Below are 24,850 nucleotides of genomic sequence, written 5' to 3'. Positions count from 1 at the left end.
CATAGCGCACTGTAAAGGTCAAGGCATGAAGTGGTAAAAAGCAGTGACTCTAAGAGCTCTTAACTCATTCAGTCTATTCACAGAGATGCTGGAATGTTGGCTCTCTTTCACAGAAGGACTCAACTGCAGCACTAGCTAGGCAGACGCAAAATTAAACATGTCTATTACCAAGGAGGATGCATTTTTTAAAACAAAACCAACAAAACTGCCAGGCAAATGAAAAGAATAAAACTAAACAAAAGGAACAGGTGACAGATTCATACCAGACTTCTCTAAACATACCTGAATCCATTTCATCACTGTGAAAATAAGAACTGCACTGGCTGCTACAGATGCTGGTGAATGAGGCAATGGAGTTCCTATTGCTGTTGCAGTCACTTGGATAAAAAAAAAAAAAAAAAGAAAGAAATAAAGTCATGTCCTTTAACACAAGCTCTATATCAAAAGTATGGAAAATCCTTTTTCCCCTTTTAAATGTAATGATGAGGTGGTCTTATAATTCTGTATCAACAATAAAAATCCCTATAATTAGGCTATCATTTAATTTGCAATCCTGGTAGGACTCAGAGGACCAGATTCCCAAAATAGATGATTCAATTGTCTCCCTTCACCTTGCATGTGAACAAGTACTTGCAGAATGATAATATACACTTTCAATGCAAACCAACCAACTTTTCTTACACGGGTGACAGTTTTTGAAAATGTGGCTTCAAATGTTTCAGTAACTTCATTTAAATTCTGTGCTCCTAGTCTATAGCTAACACAAATGACAAAAATACTCTGGTTTATGACTTGCAAACTAGAGTCCATAATGGGTTTAGAAGAGTTCTGATCAATTTGAGTATCATCAAAACTCAAATTACAAACTATTTTTCCCCGCCAGACAAAATATAGTTTTTGATCCTATCTCTTTCAGCTGTTCATGTCATTAGAGATATATAGACATTTACATCTGCGATGTCAGAGAAAACTTCTATGCTTAAAAAACGTCACGCACATTGGTCCACTAAGGAGATTTGAGGATTAAAATATTTTGGTTATTTTTCTGCTCTTTTCTCTCAAAAATAAATTGTTCTGTACAGAAAACATATGGAGAACATACCTACATCTGTGGCATAAACAGATTAAAACACAGCCTTTTGTACTAAAAACCCTGTGAAGATATATTTGAATTTGAAGTCTTCAGAGCTATTTAGCCACACGAAGATCATTTAGTTTCAATTCAGGAAACGCTTAAGTAATTATCCAGCAGAGGGAGTCTTAAAAACCCAAGTGAATATAAGATAATGTAGAAGTGTACCTAAAGGATATTTACATATAATGATCTGGATCTGGTTTTATAAATTGGGTGTATCCACTCACCAAGATATAGATATGTATATTTTATATATAATTTATATATGTACCCATGTGCTCCCTATTGTTTTCTTTATTTTTGTAAATACAGAAGTGATCTTTTACTAGTTTTGGCATACTCACTTCCATTTCCTGGCTAAGGTATATGTTTTGGACCTGTAGCCAACCAGGTAAGTGAATGGGGAAAACTTTGAAAATGAAGTAATTACAATCATATCCATTAAGTAGGTGAAACAACATCAGTAACAACATGTTCCTAACAGAGGGTGAACAGTCCCAAGAAGCATTAAGAATTTCTGGCTGGATATTAAGAGATGTTTTCTAAGTCACTCTATTGACTTATTATAGTCTCCAAAGAGAAGACGAAGGTTATTAAAACTGGATTGTGCAAAGAGAAAATAAAACACAGGAAAATGAAGAACAGATTAGACATATTAGCTTTATCAATCTGCATTTTTATTGTGTTGTATTGTAAGGTTTAGAATGAGACCCTAAAACACAAAACAAGAGCATTCTAACAGCTGAAATTAGCCTACTAGTTCTAATAATAACCACACTGGCATTATGGGATATGGAGATTTTAAGTATTGCCTAATGTAATTATTTAAGCAAAGAAACAAAAAATTCCAATCTCACTCCAACACCTGTTCTAAACTCACAGTTTTTATGATTATTCTGCATATGGAACCCTAGATTTTACCATTCCTAAACAGCCAGATAGACTATAAATGACTGGAAGAAGAATAAAGAAAAGATTTTAAACGAAGAGACACTCATGTCCTAAGTCATACCTTCTTTCTCCACATACAAATCTTATGCCAACTGGGGAACTTCCCAACTGGAGCAAGCACAGGCCACTGGAGCAGCTCCTGCAGTCAGTCTGACACATCATGGACATGCAGAAACCCCTAAACACACTTCAGCTGGAACAGCACTTTGCTTGTGTGTTCACCATGGTTAGAATAAAATGGACTTAATCTGTGCAAATTATCTCTACATTTATTTCTGTTCAAATTTATAAATGTATTTCTGTTTCTACTCTGACAAAGAGTTCCTATCTACCATGCTGCAGTAAGCAAATATTAGCTTATGAAAAGAGATCTTTGCAACACAGTGTTCTGTAGAAAAATGATGACCCCACTGAGATTCTACTTTCTGAGCATAATAATGAACCATGATAATGAACAAATAATGAACTCTTATTGTACTTGCAGCTAAAATTTTAATTTAGATTTTATATTGTGTAGTTAACCAATTTTCTCTAAGCAACAGAAGCTACTTTTTATAAGACCTATGCTTGCTATAATTACTTCTTCCTTTTCAAAAGTCTCTGCATTTTCATTCACAATAAACACGACACATTATGAATTTCAGAGATGAAGTGATGCTACAATATTTAGAGTGGAAGAAGGTGAGGAATACGTGTTGAGAAACAGATATTTTTTTTCTTTAGATCAGCAAGACTGGTGGCTCTGACATTTTGCTTTCCATGGCAGATATTTTGCTTGATGTTGGGGAACATAACAGAAACTATTTCTGGTTTTTATAAGACAGGTAATCTAAAGTAAATCTTTACAGCTCTGACTGCGATATCCTATAACGGTTAGGGATATCAAGATCTATTAACTCATCCGTATTCATAAAAGAGTCTATTTTACACATCCTGTAACACATCTTGATGCTAGTTATTCTGTTAGAAATGTTGGAATCATTACATTCTAATAGTTTTCATAGCCACTTGACAGTCTACAAAACCACTGGTTTGATTCAGTTGACAAATAAAAATATTATTAGCAAAGTTACCTGTAAGAATCCCTGTTGCTGATAGTATCATGACCAGAATCTTCTTGTTCATCACCTGTCACGCTGAAACAGACTTTCTTCCCATTCCTTTCCCCCTTTTCATTATCACTGTCTGCCCGTATTAAAGGCTCAGGTGTTTTGCGTTCTGATTTGGGAGAATATGTTATTGAAGAAAGAAGGCTGTGAGAAAAAAAAAAAAAAAAGATAAATTCACATTTTTCAAAAGTGAGCTAACAACGGGATAACATTTCTCATCAACATCCTTCATTAATCTACAATTTAATTCAGTCCATATCTATTTGAAACAAGTGAAGAAAGGGACACATTCTGCTATTAAAAAGTATAACTGTGAAACCCCTTAGCGTTACTAAATATTCAGTCTTATCTTAATATAACATTTGACTCCTTCATACAACAATTTTTAAACACAAACCATGTTCTCAGCACAAATCAAGAAAGCAAACCAAAGAAACTTTATCGCTGTGAAAAGCATATATATTCTCAATTACTACTGTACCAGACATACCATCACAAGCTATTTTACTAAGGTATTTTAACAATCTTTATTAACATATCTGTGTATTTCCTGATATTCAAAGTGTCTAAGCCACCATCACTAGTAAAACTGATGATTAATCTACAAGCTTCTGTGATGAGCACAAAAGTGACATCCAGTCAGGAAAACAGAACAGTACAGACTGCTACATTTAGAACATGCACAAATACTGGAAGCAAAAGATTCCTATCTTGAGCGATTAACTCATATTGAGATGTTCTAATTTACTTTTAAGATCAGAACAGCTATAATGGGTAACTGTCCTTTAATTTGTATTACTCAAAGACTCCATTAGAATGACATTTTCAAACTAATATTTGGATTTGAAAGGCAGTGTTTTTCTTGCAAAGTGCCTTCTAACTACCCGAAGTCAGAAAATACTGAACTAAGATTTTTTACTCTTAGACACAGTAGCAAGGTTTTATTGTAGGACCTGTCAGAATGGTCAACTGGCAAACTTTCTACCAAATATACAGCAGGATTCAAATGTATGTTAGAACTTTTTGTGACACAATTCTTACTTCTGAAGGGAAATTACGGGAGATATGTTTATTTTGTGAAAAAAAATGCTCCCCTAATTGTTATTAAAGGGAACCATTCAGAATTCCTTCCTTTACTCTTATTTCTCACCACATGCATTAGCATTTTTATATTATGCAAGGGTGGAATTCTGATATTACATGTTTTAGAGTTCCATCTTAATTTTGTGGGGCTCTGCCAGTTAAATTAATTCTTAATCGTAACATAGTTAAGTTGGTTCAGCTACAGTTACATCAGTACTGAGCTATCAATTTCTCTACTATTTTGACAAAGATATTGCACCACAAAACAAGTCAATTCTAAGTTGTTCTTGGAAGTTGGAGTTTCTGGACTTAGAGCAGTGACTTTTTGCATTCAAAGCACAGACAATGTATTCAACACTGTGTTCAACACAATGTTCAACTATAATGTTTCTGAGTATATACAAATAATTTCCTGACTCTGAGGAATGGACAGAGTTTCAAGAAAGAAACTGAGAAACTATATACTTTGGAAAAGTAATAGGGTAGCTAATCCCTATAATGCCGTCTGTTGACTCTATAGCAATGAATACATACCTCAAATAGTATATCAAGCTTAAAATCATGACCTGATAGATGTTAACATAGGGTGTGACATTAGGAAAACAAGGATGATAAGTAAAGATTTTCTGCATAGCTTTCTCTGGTGAAAAGCTAATTAGAGATAAATTGATATTTATCCTACATACAGGAACAGGTGCTGACCTGAACTGTAACTGAAATATATAAAACGTGTAAATTTACTGGACTTTAAACACACTCATCCACTAACTAGACAGATATCTTTGGGGCTAACGTGATGCCTTAAAACTTCGTATCAGTGTGAAATCACAACTTGGTTCTTCCCTATCATTTAAGTGACTGGCTACAAGGATTCCATGAAGACAGGAAGAAAAATGGAGTCCACGTTTTATAGCACAGTTTAGTTTCAATCTACCTGCTAGAGCATACATGTTCTTGAACGTGTCCTAAAATTGATGTGTTATGAAAACATAGGCCTTAGAAAATCTGTTCTTCACACTTGTAAAACTTATTTTCTAAACACAAAAATACAAAAGAGGTTGAAGGTGGGATTAAACAAATTAATGGCAGATCATCTAACAGTGCTCTTAAAACAAAAGGTCCATTCCAAGAGGACGTTGTAGCACTGCCTGCTGGAAGATAAGGACAAGGATTAATCTATACTTTTGCTTTTTCTTGTGTTCCCATTATCATCCGTTTCTAGGAAAACAAAAATGGGCTTTGGGCAGATCCATTCTAGTAACTTCATGTGGATTTTGTTGTTGCAAGAAAATAACCAAGAGTAAGAAACAAACATAATGAACTGCAATTTCAGCTCCTGAAAATATCTTCCCTTGAGTAATTATTTGTCAAGACACAGACAGACTATTATATCCTCTTCTTTTATGTGACTGTTTAGTCACTGCTGCCAAGATCTCAGTAAAAGACTGATTAAGGTAGCTGGAGCTTTTCCTAAGGGAGCTTTTCACTATCTCTCAGCAGGAAGACTTTTTTTAAGGAAAATTTTTTTGCTGAACTACCATGAACGGAAGCTGGAACTTTGGATAACAGAATTCTGGAGTTCTTGAGGTCACTGAAGTGCTCTTAGAAACCCAAATCAGGAAGTCTAAACCACACAAACCCGAAACTGGATGCAAAAAAAAAAAACAAACAAAAAAACCCACCCCAAACAATAATCACGCTTAAATAGACTTTTTAATTTTTTTTTTTCTTCTTAAACACAGCACATACACATTATATTTTCTCTGATGATGAGTCTACCCCAAAGAAAATTATCTTAAACATCTATCTCTCATAGGAGGAATATATGAATGAGTAATAACTAACAGCTAGAAAGTCTCTGTAACTATGAAGAAAATTTCCATAAAACATAGAAATTTAAACCTCAACAAAAAAAATCCTCACATGTGGAATTGATCCTATATGCAACCCAAATCAACACAATCGTAAAAGTATGTCAGAAACAAACAAAACCTGCTATGGTCAGTCAAAGCATTGAAAATGGATAGCCAAAGGCAGTAACAAAAACCCTATGCAACCTGTGAGTTGCTTTGCCTTTTCCTCACTCCACAGAGACTTAGAAAATGTTCAAGCCTCTCATATAGTCTCAACAGACAACTTCCCAAAAGACATCTGGGATCATCGGAGCACACTGAGTGCATGTGAACCAAGAAGACAGCAGAGTCACGATATAGAAAACAAGTTGAAGAAGGACTTATTTCTGTGTAACATCTAGTATCAATGGTGAGTATGTGGCAATTGTACTAAAGAAGTACTGGGATACTATTAAACTCTTCGAACGAGGAGTCGGTGGAACTTTGAGAGGCTATGGATATATGTCTTTTTCCCGTGTATCTCTCTCTCTCTTCATTGGTACCGTATTTCTTATACAACACAATCTCATCAACAAGCCATTACAAAAGTTATTATGAAGATAATGCTAGGAGTACACAATCTTGTCTTAGACATTCCCTTCCCATAACCCACAACATCTCACAGATTTGCTCTTTAGGTGAAAGACTTGGCTTTCAGTTCACTTTCATTCACTAACAGACAGAAGAGTTTAGGCAGATTAACACTGCCCCAAGGTTTTGGGAACTGAGAGACCATTACTGACCTCATCACAGAGCAGACACCTAGTAACATGAAAGAGGGACATTTTTTCACCAGTACTGTTATAGAGGTGTCAGAGAGTCATCTAGTACCTCAATTTTTCAATCATTCAATATCATATAAATATAGACTTGTGACAGACTTCATCTTTTCTGTCCTGATAAAATTATGAGGATTCCTTGTAATAATAAGAAATTCAGTGCTCATAATAAGCTATTCTGTAAATAAAGACATCCATTTTAGTGTTGCTATGTCATAACAGAAAAGAGAAGTTCTACAGTCTTTATGAAGTTCAATGATCAGTATGTTCAAGCTTTCCTCCTAGCTGCTTAAGTATGAATATTTCTAACTAAAGCACAGCTGTTTGATTATCCTATCTTATTACTCTGTCTTTTGTTTCTTAGTAGTCCTCATTTTTCTCTCAAGAGTTAATTAGTAGGTGTAACTATGTTGTGATTTAATACACCATGTGCTGCTAAACTGCTCACACCCAGCTAGTCCCGGCTTCCCTCTTCCGTGTTCAGCACTTTTAAGTAGGTCCCTTGGCTATCCTGTACAGAACCACTTTCCTCCACAGTAATTACACACTGGCAGTCCACTCAAAGTCCATGAAGAATAAAGCATGAAAAGTCTCAGTCTTACAAACAGCTAAAGGTAAAATTTGTGAAATAAATCTGTGCACCTTATATTAGATCTGCTACAAGGTCAATGTACAGGAAATTTATGAAAGAAAAAAAAAATAACCCTTGTGTTAACTGTTACAATTGTGAGACTCTCAAAATGAATATATGTCTATACATACATATATACTTGTACACATACAATATATGTGTATGTGTGTGTATTTATATATACATATATCTGAAAGAAGGGCTCAGAAGTTCCTGTGCTTTTGCATCACAGGCTCAAGGGAGCGGAAAGGAAAGGTGTGGCAGACTGTTAACTGGAAATTACTGAAATACTGACTGAACTTCCATGTATAATTTTCTGATTTCCTTGAGGAAGAGTGACAACACGGACTTTACAGACAGTCATTTTTAAGTGCACCCAAGCACTGAAATTATTTTAAATGTAACGAACTGACTTCATCTTCAGCTTGAGAACTAGCAGAACTACATACAGGCACAGAAAACAACATTCTTACTTGAAAAACACTCTTTCTTTCATTCCTATTGCAGTATGTATTACATTACAATTACTTATCACTGTGTAACTATTATGTTACATTACTATTAGAACAGCACAAAAAAAAAATCACACTCTGAAATAACTATGAAAGGACAAATCATTGTATAGTCTTAAATATAACAGGAGAAGCAATAATACACCACTTTTTTGTAACGGGGACCATGAAAGACTGGCTTTTAAGCTCAAAAAAGTCTGTTATTTATATATTCAAAATGAATAATTTCTGACATTTGCATTACATACAGGATCTTTCAGAACTTAAAGACCTATTATTCTTCTTTATCCTCATCCCAACACAGCAAACAGCCTAGCAGTCAATCCACTCACCTCACAAATGGAAAAGTAACTTTTAAATCCTTGTCCTGAATTAGGGCAAACTCTGGGTCTTCCACATCCAAGCCAAGTGTCCTAATCACTTAAGAGTGGTCTCCCTAGATCCACAATTCTTCATCAAGGCCAATTTGCTTTTGAAAAATGTCTAACAAATTAATAATCTTCCTACAGCTGAAAAATGCTTTACCTACAAATTCATTTTTGGGACTATTCAGCAATACCTCAAGAGTCCAATAAAAGCTATTTTTATACCTCTGCCCTTTGTTTCCATTCCTAGAAAAATTTTAGATGGCATGTGGCCTTCTCATCTCAAAATAATTAGCATTTCCGCATTCTAGAGAAAAGCTACAAACTAAAGTGGGAAAAGATGCTGGGAAAAAGAATAAAATGTATTATCTACCCTTAAATTCTTTGCTTTATTTCAATTCTATCTGAAGTCACCATTGATCCTACACTAGACAAAAAGGATTCCCACACTTATCAGTATCTTCAGTGGAAAAAAATAAAGGCAAATCCAGATGGTAACATTTACTTACTCGTCTATTTGACAGACACATGTTTCCACCTCTTTCAGTGCAGCTTGTAATTTGAACAGCAGTTTTTGATAGACATCTTGTGTTTCCAAATCTTCTTCTTTTAAGAGGTACCTCAGACCATGGCCCTCTTGCTGGCCAAGAGACTGTCCTGAAGGAGCAGCCATAGTAGTAATGGTATGTTGGACATAAATCATAGGATTCAGTTTACCTGGGAATAATCCAAAGAGGTGACATAATTTTTTTTTTTCAACATACATTTTGAAGTCAGTAAAATACCTAACAGACATATTGAAATATTTTCCTGCTTAAAACTTCATGTAATTATTTTGCATTTTATTTTGCATATCAATGTCAAGCTATTTAAGGAAAAAGTTACTGTGAAATTATGACTAGACTTTATTATATTTTAAAATAAACCTAAGTATCAAAAATAGGAGGTTCTCATAAAGGCTTGTCCTTAATTTTAACATTCGGGACATAAACCTAAACCAGTTACCTTTTAAGAATCTACATCAGAAGCACTGGAAGTAGTTATTTCAAGTTCAGCTGACTTACCTTGATCAGTGTTTTTATTTTCCTTTTCATGGGAAGAATGTTTTCTGCTGTCTAACTGTACACCGAAGGCACTACCAAGGGAAGTTGAGGTTTTAGGGTAAGACACTTCCATTACATTGATATGGCAATTGGTTGGACAAAAATCACTGCTGTGAAGTGGTGAAATCTTTGACTTAGCTTGTTTGAAGGTAGGCCAAGCTCTGTTTTTTAATACTCTTGAAAACTAGAAATGAGAAAGAAAAAAAGTATTTTGATTAACAGCTTTTGATGTGTCAGCACTTGGCTGACAAAACCTGTGTACCTGACTAGAAAATAAAAGTTTAAAATATTTCAGGCATTCTTGACTTTGGATGCCTTGACTCATAATTTCCATCTTTCTCTACAAGGGAAGGAAAAAGTATTTCTAATTTTATATCTTTGAGGAGTTGGTTTTTGAAGTAAATGATATTTACAAATGTAAGTAGCCTTGTAACAAGGAGATAGAATTTATCTTCCTTGCAACCTAATAAAATGTTAAGTACCCTCCTGGGGAGAATGTCTAGAAATGCTCTATGATCCAGTGCTGTACTGCACATGACATCCATAAACACCTGCTGACATAGATGTTTTCAAGTCAATGTCTTGCAAAAATTTCTGAAATTTTTGCCAAAGCTGTAATAAAGACAGAATTGAAAGCTATGAATTATCAATTTTGTATTCAGGAAGGATGAAGTCCTCCCTAATGGTTTCCTGGGCTGCACTAGGAGAGGCATTACCAGCAGGTGGAGGGAAATGATCCCGCTCCTCTACTCAGCATTGGTGAGGCCACACCTGGAGTGCTGGGTCCAGTTCTGGGCTCCCCAGCACAAGAGAGACATGGACATACTGCAGAGAGTCCAGTGAAGGGCCACTAAGATGGTTAAGGGACTGAAGCATCTCTTCTATGAAGAGAGGCTGAGAGAGGTGGGACTGTTCAGTGTGGAGAAGAAAAGGCTCAGGGGGATCTCATCAAGGTATTCAAATACCCGAGGAGTGGGTGCAAAGGGGATGGAGCCAGGCTCTTTCCAGTGGTGCCCAGTGACATGACCAGAGGCAGTGGGCGTGCAGTGAAACACAGGAGGTTCCCTCTGAACATCAGGAACACTTTTTCACCGTGAGGGTGACCAAGCACTTGCACAGCTTACCCAGAGATCTCTCTCCTTGGGGACACCCAAAAAACCATTTGGACATAGTCCTGGACAATCATCTCTAGGTGGCCCTGCCTGAGCAGGGGGGGTGGATAAGACCTCCAGAGGTCCCTTCCAACCTCAACCATTCTGTGATTTTGAGTGATTCTGTGAAGCTGATAAACATCAGAGCATAAAAATTGCAAACACTCTATTTTACAGACTTTGCTAGTCCACCACCTCTTCTCTTCCCCATGTATCAGCTCAGCAATGATGAACATTCTAATTTTTTCCCTCTGCTTTACAGTCTAATTCTAATACAGGTCTTAGCCACATCTCCTTCACTGTAACACCTGAAATTCTGTGCACATTCTTGAACAGGCTTAGAGTTACTTGGTTTTTAAGATGAAATTTTGTCAACCCAAAATGACTAAGACTGAATGAACTGTACTAACTTTGGACACAGAATACACTACATCAGAACCAGAAAAGTCATGAGATCAAGCTCTCCCATTGGAAAAGAGACTTGTCAGTCACAATTAGGATTTTTGTCAAAATGTGTCCTTTCAGTGCAGTTTGTTGTCAGGGGAGAATTTTGTCTAGAAAAGACGTAATCAGTTCCAAGTCCCTGGTATTTTAATAACCGTACCTCTCCAGTCCAAATATTGCACAGACCTATCTCAGATATGGAGCATAGCCCATGTGCAAGAACATTTTCAAAGTTAACTTGCAAAGTTCCCTTCCCTAACAAATGTCAGTACAAATTCAATCAGCGAAGTTTTGACTAACACTTCAGCTGAACAAAGGTATGTCCCTTCTGAGTAGTAACAGGCTTTTGCACTGGGATTTAAATTTGTTTATTTTGGTGTCATATTACTTCAGCCTGATGAACATCTGACTGATTAATTACATTTAAATCTTTATATCAGAACAAGATCTGGAAGGTTACAAGAAATCCAATTATGGAATTGTTTGAAGGCTGAAGAATGTACAAATAGTTAAGAAGGGCACTAAGGACATTCAATGATGAAAATGTTCCTGCAAGCAGTACATATTTCACATCTCAATCTCCCACACATCCTGCTCCAGAGAGACCAAATGCCTGGCTACAGTTTAATCAGGTCATAAGTCAGGCCCAAAATTCTTTTCCTATATGTGTTGAGAAACATCTGGGACTCATGGCACTGGACTCGAGGTCTATTATGAGTGAAATGTTCTGATAATAATAATAGTAGGAACTGCAGAAATCTACAGGGTTTCTATTTATAGAATTCGAACTTTCACAGTGAAACTAGGAGCCAAGCTGGGCTCAGGCGCTCCAAAAGTCTCCTGTAACTATGGTTACCTTTACCTTGCCAAGAAAATGACATATCTATTCCTGAAATTCATTGCGTTACTAATTGTCATTAAAAGCTGTAACTGTGAAACTACTGATTTCTGAACAGATGAACATGAAAGTGCAGGTTGTATCAGCAATATCTGCTTCTAGACAGTATAAGTACTATGAAAACTTCCCTGCAACTGTTTGTTTCATATACATCATAACACAATAAAGTTTCATTTATTGTCTTGGCCTCCTGTGAAGATACTATACCTCATGCTCAATTTTTTTGGCTACAGGAAAGGTATAAACCACCTACATGTTAAACTCTAAATACACTAATATTAATGTTAAAACTAACAAATTTTGTCTTTAAAAAGATATTTTGATTTTTAATCATTTTTAAAAGGGAGATTTATAATTCAGGCAAACAGTGGAGAGATAGGATGTTTGGTAATGCACTATGAGAATTCTTTTGATATCTCCTTCTGTGACTCAACTCTCTGTTTATTCCATTTGTTGTTGGAAAGCCACCCTGAAAAGTCTTTGGAATGCTGCTTTTTGGCCTTCAACCTACTGAAGCTACAGGTTTTCTTTACAGACTCCATCCTTTTTATTTGAAAACCAAAAAAACATTACCTGTTCTTTTCCATACAACTTTTAAAACTGTGTGACATTTCTACATTGAACGTCTCATTTTTCCCTTCCTCTCCTCTCCTTTCTCAGAACAGACCAGTTTAAATGTCACAACCCAGATCCCCACCTGAGATAAGACAGGGCACAGCCATATATTCTATACAGGCATTTTGGGCCTACTTCAAACTAGTTTCAAGCTCTGAAGATTTAGGTTGTATGGGAGAGGAACCAGAATCTAGGATGAGAAACTATGTTTGCATTAACAAATTGCCAAATGGTTGATTCATTGATGCCTTCCTTAGCTAAACAACTACAGAGAAATACACTGACAGCAACTAGAGGTCACACTCTGGTTTATTTTTTCATTCACATCTAACTAATTTAGAACTCAAGTGTACAAAAGTCAGCACCTCCTTTTTTATGTGCTACAATGTTTTATTAACCCAAGTTAATCTAACAGTTTACAAAGTTACTACATTTAATAGTTATGCCAGGAACAGTTATACCAACTTGAAGGGCATTAAAAGATGACTAAAAGGGTAACAATTTGGTACTTAAAAAATTAAGATGCATTAGAAGGAAAAAACAATTCCACTGTTATTGTTTCATTTTTGGTTAACATCTGCAAAGTCACTAGAGTATTGGTTTAAGGCATTTACAAGAATGCTGGTCCTGTTGTGGGAAATAGGCAGTTGATTGCATCTACAACTGAACACAGCAAACAAGAAAGGATACTATCTACCCAGTGTCTAAAAAAGGGACAATAAAGAGCACAGTTTGAAAACAATTTATGCCATTACTCAGTTTAGGCATTCATGCCTCAAAATAGCTAAACTTTCAGCCGTATTTTTGTCGCTGTAATAGACGTTTTGAAGAGTTATTCAAATTGTACCACATTTCCCTGTTCTACCCTTTAAAGACAAATATCACCAAGCTTAGGAGATGTTGGTCATACCTTTTTATAACTAGAGATTCTTCGGTAGATATGCTCAATTTTCTCACTGCAAATGACACTGAATTTACTTTGAAGCTCAGTGGGGATCACTTCATTTAAGGAATTGAGGCTGTTGCAATTCTGCACAAAATGTTCATCACTTTTTGCCAGCGCTTCAAGAATCTAAGATAATAAAAACAAGAGCAGCACATTATGAAGTAAGATGACTAAGATAACCCCTTATCATCCCTTATAATTAAAGCTGAAAAGCCTGATAATCAGTTGCCTTTTAACATTACAGGGCAATGCTGCACAACAACAATTAATGAAACTTGTGAAGCAAAGAGGTTTCTTTAAATCTATACACTGTGTAAGTTATACCCATAATAAGTACTTGTATTTGGCTTCTCATGACACTGTCTGATAATGGATTTACTACTAATTTCCTACTAATGTAACCATTACAGCTCCTCTGAAATACATTATCTGCTGTATTTACTTGAACAGCACATATTATGCAAAGCCGAGGAATGAATTCATTACTTGTAGCCAAACTTTGGTCTGACAGTATAAGCAATACTAACACACTGAAAAAGCACACAAGAAAACTGAGTGCTATCTTCTTGTATATTTTGCATATACAAACAGGGAACAGAACAAGATGTACTGCCCAGCAAAGCCTGACATTTTGCTATGATGGAAACAGCACCAGCAAATGATGGTGATAGAAAACTGAAAAAAGGCATGTTGAAGAGATGAGAGTAGTATATAGCTCTTTTTTTGAGTCAGAATTACATTTCAGGCATTGAAATTGACTGTGTTATGGAGCTTGGGAGATGCCAATTGCTGCTTGGGTCCAACTTGGAAGAAACTTGAAAAACACACCCAAAATAACTTTCTAACAAAGACACCCCAAATCTAGATTAAGGCACCTAAGTAACAAAAGGCTCACGTTTTAGTGATGCTCGGATGAGTCTGGACTAACACCACATACAGTATTAATCCATCATGGGACTTATGTCTGTAATTCACTTCTGCTACAATTCATTATTATACTATCCACCATCACAAACATAATATACAATTTATAAACTTGACCAAGGAGTTTAGAAAAAAAATACATTGTACTGAAATTTTGGAGTGCAAAATCTGAAGTTTTTAAGAAGTCACAGATTATAAATGACTAGATCCTGAGATATTTTTTTTCTCAGGTCCCCAGAAGAATGAATTAAAGAAAGTCTTTTACTCTTCTGCTACAGTGTTTAATTACTATATTAAAACACCCCAGTCACTTTGGCACACTTTTAAGCTTCCTTTATGTCAGGTTTAAGAATACAAATTTAAATAATTCAAGTGGGGGTTTTTGTAGCTGTACATTAAAATAAGTGCATTCAAAACCAGTATTTTTTGCAGCACAACTTTGGATACTTTCTCATTATAGTAATTAATGCAAAGATTTGCACAATGTAGGAAAGGGGTCCAGGATTACTTCATTCCCCTACTCCATATGATGCATAAGAGAGATATTTAAAAAAAGCGAAGTAACAATAAATACACAGCACAGACAGAAAGAAGCATAAGACCCCACTGAATGCACAAAGAAGTTTATGTTTAGAGTATTTAAAACCATTTGCAGACAGTTACATTTGATGAAGTGGCACTACAATTTTTATTCTTGCCTTTGAGTTAAGGGACCTGATTTTTATACCAGTGGACTTTCTGCAGTCTTTAGACCACTATCACTTGATATAAACTTTATATTATTCTAACATAGTCACATGACATCTCCTTATTGTTTTTTAGTAATTTCTAAATATTTAATTAGACAACCTAAACACTAAGGGTGATGACACTACATTACTTAAGGCCAAAAATCAGTGTGCTTAAAGTACTTCTTTACTTAACTATCCCATATAAAACAATGGAAAAATATTTCTTAAGCAGTTGGGAAATAATACCTTAAACACATTATATGAAATAGTTATTACAGCAAGAATTAACATGTTTCAGAACAGTGATTAGAAATATTGACTAGACCAGCTCTAGCAAATCTCATGATGTTGATGTAAGAATTTACTCCCCTGTCTGTTAACCTGAACTGTGAAGTCAGGGGCAAAAAAACAGGTCCCCATGCCTCACTCATTTCAGTAAAAGATCAGTACTTTAACAAAAAAAGAAATTTGCAGCTATCAATACACTACCCAGAAGTTTGGCCTTTCATACCTTTATTAAGTGTACTTTGGTAGCGTGTATATGTATGTGAAAAGATAAAAACAAACTTAGAAAAAGAGCTGTAGTAATAAATTATCTGTCAATCTGACCCAGACAATACCAAAGATATATAAAAAATTTCATATCCCATTCATAACCATCACAGATTTTACCATTTGGAAATATTCACAGAATAAAAAGTCCAAAGTAAACTCTAAAGTGGCACTTGGCTTATTTCCTCCTCTGTGATTTTGTCAGTGTGTGCACCTGTATACGCACAGCTTTATTTTACTTTCAGACACAGAAAAGACAGGTGTTGTGCTACTCATCTTACTGAAACAAACTTTAAAAGTTGCATATGTAATTCTGATGAGATTAAATGACGTCTGTAAACTACAGTCTACTTTCACCAAGTTTTGACATTTCAGTGAGTCTTTGACTTTGTTTCAAGTTTTATTTGATAATTAAGAAAAAAGGGAGGGAGGCAGGAGGAATGGAAGATTTTAAAAGTTCTTTAACATCTTTTCAGTTTAGAGGCTTAATTTATAACTACACCATAACTTAGTTTGCCTCGTGAGTATGCAATCATCCTCCAAAACGTCAGAGGGAGAAAGGTGACCAATTATAAATGTGAAATGAAATACATCTAATCCTAAGAATAAGCAAAAGACAGATGTTGCTTCGTTGGTATAAGGAAGAATTAATACATACAAAAATTGCTTCCTACCTTTGCAGTCAAACTGAAAAATCCCTTTGGTTCAATCATTTTTTCTAACACATGGCACTTTATTCCAGCTGTGCTGTCATACTCATAAACCACTCCATACTCCAGATGAACATTGTCAACAGTCAGACTCACATGATCTTTCTTCCCATCAATGATTGCCATGGTGTTAAATTTGTCAATTACCTCTAAAGAAAAGAACACAAATCAGTTGAGGAGGGTTGGCCATTAAACAAACAAAGAAGGACATAGGCAAACATTCTAGAAACAGGTGTGCTCTGATCATACTATTTAAAAATGGTCATCAAAAATCCCAGCTACCAGCTGAAAGGTTTAAAAAGCAGAACACCAGTAGATGTATGGATGCTAAAATAACAGATTGCTCAAGAGTCACAGTAGTCTCTCTTTACAAATAGTTATTGAAGAGAACTAATTCAATTTCATTTATAATCCAGAGACATAAAGAAGCAACAAAAAAGGGAAAACTAAGAACTTCTAAATAAACTAGAAGAAAATTACCACAAAGAGTGTCAACACTCAGAAGTGAAACCACATTATCAGCATTTACCCAGAGAACATAAATACCGTTCACATTAACTCTCTCTTTAATTACTGTGATGCATATGACTACATCTTTATCTAAGCAAGCTTGCCTGAAAATGATCTGAAGGATACCTGATGCAGTAGTGACTAATACACCTAATTTAGCCTCAAATGATTATTAGTGGTGAAAATAAATCAAATAATTCCTAGGATTATGCATCCTATGAATGCAAACTAAACAGATTTTCCCTAAAGTGTTCACAGCTTTTTCTTGAAATGGGAAATACAGTAATTTTCAGAGAACAGCATGTTAAATTTATGTCTTTAGATTACATAAAAAAGCAAGCCCTTATGTAAAATACATTGGTCTCCTTGCAATCTCCTTTCTTAAAACAAAACCACTGCCTCTATTTTCTTTGCTACTACACCAACATTCTGAGCAACAACATCAAAACAACCATCACATACCTTCCACTTTGCAGTCAAAGGCATCTCCTCCATCATCTCCAGAGGGCTTGGTGTTTGTTTTCTGAAGATCTTCCTGTGCACTTTCAATGCTGTTGTAAATCCACTGTATAGAATCTTGCTAAAAAACAAAAAACCAGGCAGCTAGGAAAAGCTTTGCAAGTGCAATTGATAGCAACTTATTTCACTGCTCTCAAACATGAAATAGGTGCTTTAATTCCCTGATTATTATCAGCTTTATTCCCTTCTGAGTTCCTAGTTAAAAATAGTATTTTGAAAACTACAGACAATTTTGGCTTTGTCTAAAACCATGTGAAGCATTTTGTCAACTTATTTTTTATTTCAGAGTATACTGTCATATGAGACAGTATGAAATCTGTGACAGCATGACATTCATCAGTTTCATGTCTGACAAAAATAATCTAAGACATTTCAAATCAAACTGCAGGTTGAAAAATATCTGACAAGAAATTGTGAAGAAACAGAGAACTTCATTTTTGCCTTACTAAAGCAGTTGTGCTTCCAACAAATCTGAAGGCAAATAGTATGGAATATAACCAAGATACAGTTATGTCCAGTTATGTCCAGTTAGTCTACTGCCCATTTGTCACTGGCAAGAAAAACATACACTACAGCCTTCATTACTTATAATTGCCTTTACTGCAGTTACTTTACTAGATGTACTTTACTATTTTTCCCTGCAGATTAACAAACCTCCCAAAAAGGACAGAATCACAGGCCCCAAAAGACCAGTATCTTATGTTGACTGAGTGACACCTGAGCACCGGAATGGTGACTTGGTCATACAACCTATGAAGGTGCCACGTGTATGCCTTACATGTTGTTCTCCCCCCTCACTTACTCAGCCACATGCCCATCACATCGTTGTGGAAGGGCCTATCAAGTACAGTATCTCCAGACTACTCTTCTCTTCCCCTCACACTCCAAAGGAAGCTTGACAGTCAGTTAATCACTCCCTCTCCAACAGCTACAGCGGAATAAATGACACTATTATGACTAATCTGAATTCACAGACTTTAAAAAGAAGTTTGTGGAAGAATTCAAAGTTAAGCGAGGACAGCAAACTGAATTTTACAATCTTCATGCAAAATGCCAAGTACATCAGATTATGCTTTGCTAATATACAGTATTATATAACAATTATACAAGAAAGCTGCTATCTTTACCCCATTAATCACACATAACTAATTTTTTATATGATTAAGATACTATTTCTCTCTCGGTTTCCTAGATTTATTCATGCCTTACTTTTCACTCAATGGCACTGAAATATTTTACACAGAAAACTTAACTCTTAACTTTCAGAGCTCTCTATTGATTGTTGGAAGACATCTGTGCACAATCTGATCAACAGAGACACCTCTGAAACCCATGCTTCTTTGAAAGCATACCTGAAAGCTTGCTGCTTATTTATGGAGTCATACAGGTTTGTTTGCCAGCATTAAGACTGCCATGCAAGTCGCTAATAGGATATTTACACTATGTCAAAGGGTCCCTTCATTATTTGAACTTAATATGCCTAATGGAAGAACTAACTACATAAACTGGAATTCCCTCTTTCAAAAGTTAACACAAGATATAACGCAGTATGATTTGGAGCAATGTTCTTTCCAAAAGAGGAAACAGAGGCACAAACTAAGCATAAACCCATCACATCATGATTAGTATCACTGCAGAGACTGTAATTCCATGAAGTAAAATCTGCTTTCAGTTTTCTTTATCCAGACAACACCGGAAGAATATAAACGTCGTCCAACAAAAGTTACAGTTATTCACACTGCAAAAATCTGAAATGAAACTTCACACTCCAGACAAGCAGAAAGACTCCTCACCCTCTGAAGTGGAATATCCAGGAAACAGAAAAAGACCCTATTTCAATTATGCGATTGCCAATCACAGAAGAGACTGCAGTATTTCTGTTAATTAAATGATAGGCTAATGCACTGTACTTCTAAAAGAAGAGAAATCTTTAGTCATCTTCCAAATAATTAAAACCCCAAATTTCTGACCAGAAAATTAAAGTTTAGTTGTCTTGACACCAGTGGGAATACTGCCATTTACTTTAGTCTAGACAGTTCTCATAGCATTTGTTAGCACTACATCCTAAATGAAGTTTTTCTTCTCACTTTGGGGGATTTCAGTTATTAGTGATTTGCTGAATTATGATTAGCTACTTTTTAAGATCGAATAAATACTCTGTATAGGAAAAACAGTTATGTACTCTAACATATGACACAAGTGGATGAAAAAAATGGAGTAACTTCGCATGTCAAGGCATTAATGCCAGCTATCATTAATCAATCCCTTTTGGATGTCACTAATCTCTAGAAGAACTTTATACATTGCATTTATACTTTTTATGCATTTATACACAGAGAGAACACACCTGCTATAAAGAATTTGATTTCTTTTATTCTAGACAGTCTTTCTACAAAGCACCTTCTCTTTACTAGATCACATCTGCCTTTAAAGAACACGTGAGCTTGATCTTGATATGCTCTGTAACAACTTTGATTCTGTATTAAGAGTTTAAATAGAAATGTCCAGACAAACATTTTCATAAAGACTGTATTTGCATGACACAGTTCTAATTAACTCTTATAATTCTTATATCTATTCAGTAGGTATAGGAGAAGGATTTCACTCGATTTTAATTGGATTTTTCTTCCCAATTAACATGCACTGGAAGAGTCTGTGAAGTTAATTAATGGTACTGGTTAACAGTTTATTAAAAATTTGCATGGAAAATTACATTATAGAATCCAGCTGGTTTTGGTTTTCTTCCTTAAATTTGTTTTCTTTTCTCCCAAACTAATGTTAAAAAGATAACAAAACCTGAATACTTATATTAAAAAAACTGAAATTTTGAGTGCTTGAATATATAGTTTATTCCCAAGATTGGAATGCAATGGGAACACCGAGTTTTATAGATGGAATATGTGCTCTCTATGTGCTGAAGTGTTACAAAATTCTGGTAAAAAATCAGCTTTTTGCACTGCATTCTCCTGCTGCTGAGAAGGCAACAAGCTGTGTAAATCCCTCCTAACCATGATGAGAATATACCTCATAATGTTTTCTGCATAGAACTGAAAAAACACTTGAAATAATCCTTTAAAAATACCATATAAAAAAAAAATTACCTATAGGCTTAGATTTATTTCAGTGCAGAAATTAAATAGACCTTGAACATCAGCAATATATTGAGCAATCTTCAGCTTTTATAATTCAACTGGTTTCTCTTCACTTTTATTCACCACTCCTTTCCCCTCATCCCACTCAAACACAACAGATATGTAGACAGAGATATACACACCACACTGTTTACTTTGTTCAAAATAAACTTTAGAAGAAAATCTGCAAGGGGACCAAATGAGACGTACCTGCATTGGCCGCCTGTACTTCCTGCATGCCGTGACATGAGCAATAACACTTGCATGAGTCTCTTTGCTGACATTAATTCCATTCACTTTGATTATGCATTGGCCAGGGTGGAGACCTGCCGCAGCTGCCACTGTACCTATTAAAAAAAGCCCACAGATTTAAGAGACTTACTTTCCTACACATCCCCTTTAAAGCCTCATATTTTAATTAGAATCTGCTCTCACCGATTCCTACATCCTTCCCCTGACCACAGAATGCTTCTGCAGTCAGCTGGACTCCAAGAAAATGGAGCTCCCCAGCAGATGATATCACAAAAAGAGACCAGACTATACTCTAAAGGCTCTTTTATAAAACAAATGTTAATTAGTAATATGAAAATGTGGGAAATTTGTCTTAAAGAAAAGGATTGTAGAAGGATAGAAAGGCTCTAGCTTGAAACTCACCAATTATAAAACTTAGACCACTTTGATTCTGAATTCTTTTAAATGCCACAAGCTTATGAACTTCTTGACTACTTCAGGTGTCTCTATTTCACATAAAGAATAGAAACTTTCTGACAATTCATAAAGAAGTATCAGACCATACTGGAGTTTCTTGTTAAACATGAAGTGAAATATCCAAATCCAAAGACATTTCCAAGGGTCTTGTTCTTATTCTAATCTTTTTATCAATGCAATTATAACAGAGTGCTTTACAGCAAAAATCAAAATACCCAAAGATAATCAAGTAGGAGATCTCAAATGTAATTATCTTGGGGGTAAAAAAACAAAAACAAAAGATTCTTGCTGAGCAACGTAAAACATATGGTTCAGTTTTCACAATGGAATAACTACCTTGGGAAAATCTTCTATCCACTGAATAGGTACTACAAAAACATCAGCTGTCTCCATGTCTTTTCATTGTGACTCAATCCCACTCCTGAAAGACAGCCTGCTGGAGTATGAACTTAGTTCCAGCTACCTGAACATTCACCTCTTTATGTCTCTCTTGATACTGCCACAATGGTGTCAGGGAAGTCAGAATCTATTGCCTAGAGACTGCAAGGCTGAGGTGCAGAAGCTAGCTGCTATGCAAGAAAATGCTAGACTGAATTTGCAGGGCTTGACAAACAGAAAAGCTATGTCATGACATTTCAGCTGAGTATATCTGACAAGGAAATAACTTAAAGAATATACCTGAATTTCCCTCATTTTAGGTACTATCACATTAGATAATATCGGCATTTTAAATCTAGTATCAAAGGAAGTCTTTGAAAATGACATCATTACCAGCTATTGCAATCTCCCCCTCAAAAGGATTTAAAAATAAACATTTAAATAGTCCTTATTAAATATCTAAAAAATAAAATAACACCCTCTCCAAAAAAAAAAAACTAAGGTCCCAATTCAGCAAAGTATTTAAGCATATGCTTAAAATCTTTCAGGTTTAGCAAACCACACAAGCAAGCACTTAGATACTGTTGAGGCTAATTGGAATAAAGTATGTGCTTAATGAATAAGGATAGGCAGTTGAATTGAGATCCAGGTGCAGAAATAATTATCACATCAGCTAAACAGTCTGTAGTTTATTAGAATTTCTCTCAAAAATATAATTTCTGGCACCACAGCCTAGAAAAAACGTCATCGAGCTCTGTTCAAATCTGGTACTTTGCAGATCAATTTAAATTCCTCAATTATAAATGGGGGGTGGGAGGACACAATTGCCCCACAACAGCTTAAAATACAGCGTTAGTTGGCTCTACAATTAACATCATGCAACAGCAACAAAGAATGCTTCAACTTCTTTTATTGCCAATGCACCAGTCAGGAGTTAAGGATGGCAAGCATTTGACAATCACATCACAAAATGGACAAAACAGTATTAGAGGAAACATCTGCATTTACAAAGACACACTAGGTCACTAGCACCCTTGAAAAGATTTGTGAAAAATGCAATTTCTGTAAAATGTCTTCAGAACATTGTAGAACCACATGGACACCTAATAAATTAACACTCACAAAGTGAGTGGTTCCCAACACTCATTCACTGGTGATTTTGCATCCATCAGCTTCCTTAGTCTGTGAAGAATGTCTGGCCTTAACCTAACTTTCCTACATTCACATAAACACATACATACAAAAAAAGTCAGAAAAAGTACCCAAAGCATACAGAGTATACGAACACAAACTAATCTTACTTGGTTTTATTTAACATTGTCACTTTCATGGGAACAAATGGAACAAATTTTTATTTATTTCAGCCACGCCATTTAGATAATAAATGTATATTTATCGCTATTGTTGATAGCTCTTACGGCTTACCTCTCCCAACAGCATGGACAACTGATGGGCCAAAGCCCCGGATTTGGAATCCAAGTCCATCTGCAGAGTCAGGAATCTTCACTGTCCTGATACAAATGAAGATTCAATGCGAATGTAGCAAAAGGCAGTATTTTGTTATTCAAGAAAAAAGTGGGCAGCAATAAGTAGGTTACAAGGGTAACTCCAGACTTTCCTTCAATGCACAGTTTCAGATTCAGCCTCATACATATTCCAGATACTTTGGATACTGAAAGTTGAGATAACTGAAACCAATTAGAGGAAGGTAATACTATTTTGCAGGGAAATTCAATATGCCAATTACGACCACAGCACCACCATAGGTTTAAAATTCCTCCCAAAGGGACAGTGAATTGCATAAGTTGCCACAGCACAGCAACACTGAAAGCCCTTGGAAGGCAGGCAGTCTCTCAGCCAAGAGGGCAGAGTCTGGGAACCACAGATCATGACAGGCCTTGTCAGATGAGCTGCAAAAGACTGCAGACTAGATCAGTATTACAATTTGTTAATATCTAAGCATCTACTCGGTGAGTTTTACTGAAAAAAAACTTTGTTGCACTTTTTTAGTGAGTTTTGTAAAGCAAGAATCTCCTACTATTGTTCATGTAACTTGTAAGCACACTGTCCTATGCTCCCACTTGGTCTAAGAGCAACAGTGATAAACCTACTGACTAATATAACCAACAAAAACACAGTTCTGAGAATCAAAATTCACATCTACTCCTTAAAATGAAGCCCTGAGCTTGCCAAAAGTAAGCTAACATATCCACATGATATCAGCTCAGGTTCCAGAAAAAGCAACATAGCTGCATTAGCCCTTATCAGAGCTAGTTAGGTCATGCATAACAGTGCAGTGATTTAACTTTGCAGCCTTTACCTCCAGAGCCAGCTCCATTATTATTTAAGGGATCTTTGCCCTGAGCTCCATTTGCCAGTGCAAGAGCAGACAAATTCAACTGATGCTGAAAAGTGATTTTAAAATACATTTGGACTGTAATAAACTTGATTTACAGGTAGTTGTAAATAATATCATTGCATCGTTTCTTGTACATTCATTTTTTTCTGGTATAAATAATGTTTAGCATTTGGAGATGGTTATCAGCAGAGCTGAGATCCAAAACCCACTGAAGTCTATACATTTTTCAAAAGTATTAGAATATTCTTGAGATTAATAAATTTTCATTTGAAATATTTTCATAAGTGTAGCATCATTCTGCGTACTTATCAACTAGGGTTGATACAATCTATACAGTTTCATTCTGAATATGCTTTGTGAACATGCTAATGAGTTATGAAAGACCATCACTGGCAGTTTAGGCTAAGAATTTAGGAGAGAACCATCTCTTCTGCCAACACAGTTGTGTTAGCAGCAGCTCCTGACAAAAACCAGGCAGCACTGAGAAAAAAATTCTTCAAATCCTCTGAACTCCTCATGCACTAGATCATCTCTGTCAACCCTGAAATTCACTCACATTTTCATTAGCAAGTTGTGTCAGAAATCACACCAAGATCTGCACTAAAGGAAGGCCAAGATATGCCTTTTTTGCTTGCTACAACACTATAATCAACTGGTCTGAGGAATTATTTTTTGGTCGGTTTTGTTTGTTTCGGGGGGGGGGGGGGGGGGGGG

At 35.7% G+C, this 24,850-nt stretch overlaps 1 protein-coding gene across 1 annotated transcript in view; it reads right to left on the bottom strand.

Annotated features, from left to right (window-relative positions):
• Positions 1-24,850, bottom strand: part of PREX2 (phosphatidylinositol-3,4,5-trisphosphate dependent Rac exchange factor 2) — a 181,813-nt gene that overhangs the window by 61,717 nt on the left and 95,246 nt on the right. Inside the window, exons 19-27 of the mRNA XM_026842859.1 lie at positions 23,203-23,288; positions 20,902-21,038; positions 17,504-17,621; positions 16,496-16,680; positions 13,579-13,740; positions 9,522-9,744; positions 8,967-9,174; positions 3,160-3,339; positions 283-377 (exon numbers count right to left, since the gene is read on the bottom strand). Coding sequence (XP_026698660.1) covers positions 283-377; positions 3,160-3,339; positions 8,967-9,174; positions 9,522-9,744; positions 13,579-13,740; positions 16,496-16,680; positions 17,504-17,621; positions 20,902-21,038; positions 23,203-23,288 — 1,394 coding nt within the window. The remainder of the gene's footprint in view (positions 1-282; positions 378-3,159; positions 3,340-8,966; positions 9,175-9,521; positions 9,745-13,578; positions 13,741-16,495; positions 16,681-17,503; positions 17,622-20,901; positions 21,039-23,202; positions 23,289-24,850) is intronic.

This window comes from Athene cunicularia (assembly GCF_003259725.1).
Source record: "Athene cunicularia isolate RWA chromosome 2 unlocalized genomic scaffold, athCun1 chr2_part1, whole genome shotgun sequence".
Lineage (NCBI taxonomy): Eukaryota > Metazoa > Chordata > Aves > Strigiformes > Strigidae > Athene > Athene cunicularia.
Note: the sequence above shows the minus strand (reverse complement) of the source record. Positions and strands in the feature narration are given on the sequence as shown.